The sequence below is a fragment of the Polyodon spathula genome, unplaced genomic scaffold (assembly GCF_017654505.1).
Source record: "Polyodon spathula isolate WHYD16114869_AA unplaced genomic scaffold, ASM1765450v1 scaffolds_3532, whole genome shotgun sequence".
NCBI classification, from domain to species: domain Eukaryota; kingdom Metazoa; phylum Chordata; class Actinopteri; order Acipenseriformes; family Polyodontidae; genus Polyodon; species Polyodon spathula.
Window position 1 is genome coordinate 18667 of NW_024474992.1, and position 5333 is coordinate 23999.

The 5333-nt window shown below is 44.9% G+C and overlaps 1 protein-coding gene and 1 long non-coding RNA gene across 2 annotated transcripts; both read left to right on the plus strand.

The window, feature by feature from the left end:
• Window positions 1-2814: 2814 nt before the first annotated feature.
• LOC121312091 lies at window positions 2815-3597 on the plus strand. The gene is made up of 3 exons (XR_005949681.1): window positions 2815-2965; window positions 3158-3255; window positions 3488-3597. It is a non-coding gene; the product is annotated as an uncharacterized LOC121312091 (long non-coding RNA).
• A 28-nt stretch (window positions 3598-3625) lies between these two features.
• Window positions 3626-5117, plus strand: LOC121312090 (zona pellucida sperm-binding protein 1-like). Its single transcript, XM_041244106.1, has 6 exons — window positions 3626-3632; window positions 3751-3931; window positions 4181-4325; window positions 4448-4523; window positions 4642-4806; window positions 4963-5117. The coding sequence occupies exons 1-6, from the start codon at window positions 3626-3628 to the stop codon at window positions 5073-5075; spliced, it is 687 nt and encodes a 228-aa protein (XP_041100040.1). The 3' UTR covers window positions 5076-5117.
• The last annotated feature ends 216 nt before the right edge of the window (window positions 5118-5333 follow it).

A 5333-nucleotide genomic window follows, 5' to 3' on the forward strand; every position in this document is an offset into this window, starting at 1 on the left:
TATATTGGTATTCCTCATCTCCTGCTGAGTGGGGCTTGCAAATAGGAAGTGTTTACAGCTGAGAAATCCCCACTGACTGAACAGAGAGCGCGGCATGTACTGTGTTTGCAGAGCACAAAGATCATGCCAGAAGCACTCCCAACAGATGGCACCAGCAGAGGAATAGGTGGATCAGTGATACTGAATGATCAGTTGGAGTACTTGTGTTTTCACTACCATAAATATTGCCCCCACGGGGGCAAGTGGTTTTATGTAGGGACATCCAAGGCAAATAATTTAAAATTCTATGTTCTTGGCAGACTTCCTTACCCAGGGAGACTTGCAGTTGTAAACAAAATACACATCAAGAATAACGGGACAATAGAGCAAGATGCAATGACTTCAGTCCTAATAAGAGCAAAAACAAAACACAGTTACAATTTGATATCAAGGCAGTTCAAGAGCACATAACAGTGTTGATAGTTACATCAGGGGTTAGATACGAGTCCAAGTGAAATACAAGATGCTACCACAAATGATTCTGTGTTCTGTTTTATACTACAAGTATATGTAAATGGAAATAACGTGTACGTCTCAATCAATTTGGGGATTATTTGACAGCGTACAGATGGCAGGTAAGACTAAGCTTTGACATGCAATTATTCCAAACCCTGCTTTTATGGCCTCTTGGCCCAAGGTTTTATCTCTTTTTTTAAAAACAAAAAGGATGTGTTTTGGAGAATGGAGCACAGGCAGATTGGTAACTTGCCATTTCTTGACAACTCCTTTTCCGGGAAATGGGAGTAAATGAAATCCATAGAAATTTCAAGTAATTGGATGTGGTAGTAATATTAAAATGCAGCTCGGTGGCAGTATTGTTTTGAACTAGCAAGGCGCTGCTCCATCCTGAAACTTCATCAGAACACTGCAGGCTTGGAATGTAAACAGACTAGTTTTGAAACTAGTCCAGGTAAGTTCTCCCACTGAAGTGGGGACAACGGTGGAAGGCATTGTTACAAAAACACTGGGCTTCATAGTTCTGAAGTGTGCCTAGTAGATTTTCTAGTTGTTTCAAAGCATGCCATTTGTGACACCTGCTGACATGATCACTGTGTGAGTGAACTACCTGCAATTTGCTTGTTTCCTGGTTATACTTTTTGATCAAGCCAACTTCCTCCTTGTTCTAGAATGAGCACTACATCCTGACCCTCCGCTACACAACTTCTGGACAACAAGCTTATGTTCAGATGAAGTGCCCAACTGGTGCTCTAGCACCCACAAAAACGCCTTCCTCTACAACCACTACTAGAAAACCAACAATACCCACTGTCTGCAAACCCTCCACCATGACAATGGAGTTGCCTGAAGGACCAATTGAACACTTAGCCCTGATGGGTAAGTTGTGCCTTGTCCCAGATAACTTCCCACCCAAATTGCTTGACAATGAGGATAACCCTGGAAACCCCAATCTCATGGCAAGCTTGCCTTTTGCAGATAAATCCAACACTCTGGTAACTGTCCAAGATGATAGCAGAAAGTGTGGCTACAGCTTGGTGCATGGGAGAGGAAAGAACATCTTCACAGCCCCTTACACAGCCTGTGATGTCAAGATGCTGGTAAATATTTTTAGCTTTCTGTACTGTTGCTTTTAAACTTCCTATGCATGTAAATACCCTCACTTGTGCTCTCTCTCTCCTCCCTTGATTCTCTTCCAGAATGGGAATTATGTCCTGACCCTAGTATATGTAACCCTTACTGGGAAAAGGATACCGGTGCAGATGAAATGTCCAACTAGTGCAGCTTTACCAACAAGATCACCGCTCCCTCACTTTGGGGTTTCTGTCCTCTGCAGTGGTACTTGCATGACAGTGGAGCTTCCTGAGGGACTTCTAGAAGATGTTCAATTAATGGGTGAGTGGTAATGCTACTGGGTAATGTGGGTGCTGTAAGCTGGGGGGAAACCTGCTCTAAATGTTGCATTTGTTATAGATGAATCCAGTAACTTGGTAGCTGTTTCCAGTGCTCCCAAGACTTGTGGCTACAATTTGGTGAGGGAAAATGGCAAGAACATCTTGACTGCTCCTTACAAGGCCTGTCATGTCAAGATCTTGGTAAGCTGAGGGCAATTGCAGCTGTGATTTCCCCATTTGTATTGGTGATCAAAATCCTGTCAAGAATGACCAACTCTCTTTCCACTTCTAGAACAACTTCTATATCCTGAGAGACCTCTACACAACTTTTACTGGAGAGCGAGGAGATATACAGGCCAAATGTCCTGTTCCTGGTCTAGTACCACATGTGGGTGAGTGTTTGTTCACTGGACACAAAATACCAGAGTGCTCAAGTCTGGTGTTGCTTGTCTGCCAATGCTGTTGCTGCATCATGTTGCTTTGTATTGAATACAATGTGCCCCTACACAAGATATTAACACCTAAACTACAGGGTCTTCCCTGTACAACCTATAACATTGAAGTTTACTCTCTTGCAGGGTGCAAGATACCAAGAAGTCAGCAGTTGGCTTGTGGTCCACCTAATGCTGATCCACAATGGTGTGTGGCCAATGGATGTTGTGTGGATGCAACAACTTCCCACTGTTACTATCCTTTGGATGGTATGGCTTGGTTTTACACTTGATATAGCACTGCTCATCTAATGAGCTATCCAGAGTAACTTTGAACAGCTTGTATAGGAAAACTTTGAGGGTGGAGGAGATAATTGACCTGATTTCCACCCTTACTGTACAGGGGACTGGTCCTTCAGGTAAATGGCTTCATTATTTTGCATTAATGGTTTCTTTGCTTCCTGCTTTTCAGCGTGCACTGCAGATGGGCATTTTGTATTCTCCGTATACCGCACCTCAACCAAGCCAGAAATTGATCCGAGCAGTCTAGTAATTGCAGGAAACCATTCATGTGTCCCTGTAATCTGCACTCCAGACTTTGCGGTCTTCAAATTTCCTGTGACTGGCTGTGGGACACGTGTCTTTGTAAGTTCACTCCTCCTGGGGTTTGGGTTAGTACTAGGACTTCTAGGCTGCAATGCTTTTTACAGCCATATGTCTAAGGGGGGTGTTGGGGTGCTAATCTACTGGAATGCCACTGGTTTTGGGCTGGCCAGGTTGATTACAATCCTCAACTGCTTCAGTGTTCTCACTTTGTAATCATTTTTTATTCTGTAGACTGTGGCGGAGACTACAATCTATCTTGCTGAAGTTCGTGGTTTGGTTCGGGGGATCCAGCAGATGTATGGACAAATTACCAGAGATGGCCCTTATCGGTAAAGGTCTGCGGGTGGCTCAGGTGCGCCGAAGCTGTCAGGAAAGCCTACGCTACGAGCTCCCGAACAGGCAGCTGCTTAACCCTCTTTCAGCATACTTTGCTGGGTGTAGTGGGTGGGGACCCCATGATCGGAGTTAAAGCCTTTATGGTTTTGTCATTGACTGGAATATCTGTGCCAACTGGTAACTAAATGGATTCTTTGTCTTCACTGTCTCCTCTCTGCACTACAGTTTCCATGTGGAATGTCGCTATTCTAAAGGAAACTTGGCCAGCATGGGTTACTTGGTGGTGAACCCATCGCCTCCATCAGCAGCCTTGGCTTTTGGCTGGCTTGGGGTTAGGTTAAGGATTGCCACCGGTAATTGAACATGATGCGTAACTTCTCCCATTTGGTCTGGTTTGGCATCATGTCTGGTAATGACTGCTAGATTTGACTGGCTCAATTTCCTCTTTCAATGGCTGGTGTGTTACCAATGATGCACCTCTCTTGCAGATGCCAGCTACACCAGCTTCTACCCACAGTCCCATCTGCCCCTGAGCGTCTTGCTTGGAAGCAAGGTGTATCTGGAAGTGCAGCTTGTGAACCCTCCTAACCCCAGTGTAGTTCTGCTGGTCCACTACTGCATCGCCTATCCCCGGTCCTCTCAAGCTGCCTGGGTGATCATCTATGAAGGGTGAGTATCCTGATTTGTCTCCCTTTGTCTGGACAAAAGCAACATGCCAGGGATTTGTCCAGCAGCAACTGCCAGATGTGACCATTAACCAGTTCAGCAACTGGTTAGGTGACTGGCTGCAAACATCTAAATTAAATCTTTGCAAGCTAGACTGTTGCAGCTGCTAGAAGCATTACAATATGGCTACCATGCACTTCAAGCCTCCTAGTTGGCAGCTGTAGGACTCCCTTCTGAATTTCTACCCCACAGTTGTCCAAACATCCTGGATTACAGCAGTGCTGCTGGCCTCCATGTCAAATACAATAACATGCCTGTATCCAAGCACACTCGACGCTTTGAAATAGAAATCTTCCAGTTCCTGGACTACAAGACCAAGCAGCGTTTGGATGAGGAAGTGAGTTTAATAGTGGTCCAATTGTATAGACTCAAGCTTGCTTCCAAATGCCTAGTCATAAATGGTATATTAGACCAAAGCAGATCTACAGCTGCTCCTAACTCCATTTACTTTCTTTTTAGATCTATTTCATGTGTTCAACCGAAGTGTGTTCCCCGGAACGTCGTGTTTGCAATGAAGGATGCTTTGATGGAAGAGGTATGGTCCTGAAAAGCACTATTTGGACTTGGTTTCTGAGAAGGAGTCCCCCCTGAAGTATTTAAGTCCTGCTCCCTTGGTTAAATTTTGGGCACTTGATATTTTTCTCCTTCCACAGAGATGCCTGTTCCCACATCAAGATCTGCTGGAGGGCGCTGTGCAGGAAAGCCCTGTCCTGGGAAATCAAACGTAGACAAGCGAGCTGCTCCTGGTCATGCTGGCTTCATTGCTGTCAGCGAAGGAACCTTCACTTTGGATGAGATTGTGCCCCATGAACAAACGGGCAAGTGATTTGAGATCTTCTGCATTGAAGCAGTACTAGCCTTTTTCATGTGGTGTTGCTCAGTTCTGGCCCTGGGCCAAAGCCAGAACTGAAGCTTCATTGTATTCCTCCCTTGCTCACAGTTGCTTTGCCACTAACTTTTGCTTCCTCTTGCAGAGAAGCACTGGACGCACTTCCATGGTCTCCTGTGGCTGCTTGGTTTGCTGGTCCTGGTATCTGTTATAATGCTCTTCCTCAAATGGATTGGCTTGCAAATTGTCAGGTCCTAGAGAAGCAGTCTCTAACTTGAATAAACCTTTATCTTGTGTTAATTCTGTAGTGGTTTGTGGGTTTTCTTAATTTCAATTCCTCCACCAAATAGAGGGGGGTCACATATCTAAGTAGGATTAGAGATGCCGATTTATCCAACATGTTGGATTTGCTGTTTGCAGTAAACTGAGGTTTAATACCCTGAAGTGACAGCTGCATTGTTTTTTGAGCACTCGAGACCTCTTCTGCTGGTGCCAGTAAAGGCGCTGGTACATTGC

Coding starts and splice junctions, on each gene's coding strand:
- LOC121312090 (XM_041244106.1), top strand. Junction 4,524..4,641: donor AGGATGCTTTGATGGAAGAG/GTATGGTCCTGA, acceptor CTCCTTCCACAG/AGATGCCTGTTCCCACATCA. Junction 4,807..4,962: donor TGTGCCCCATGAACAAACGG/GCAAGTGATTTG, acceptor TTCCTCTTGCAG/AGAAGCACTGGACGCACTTC.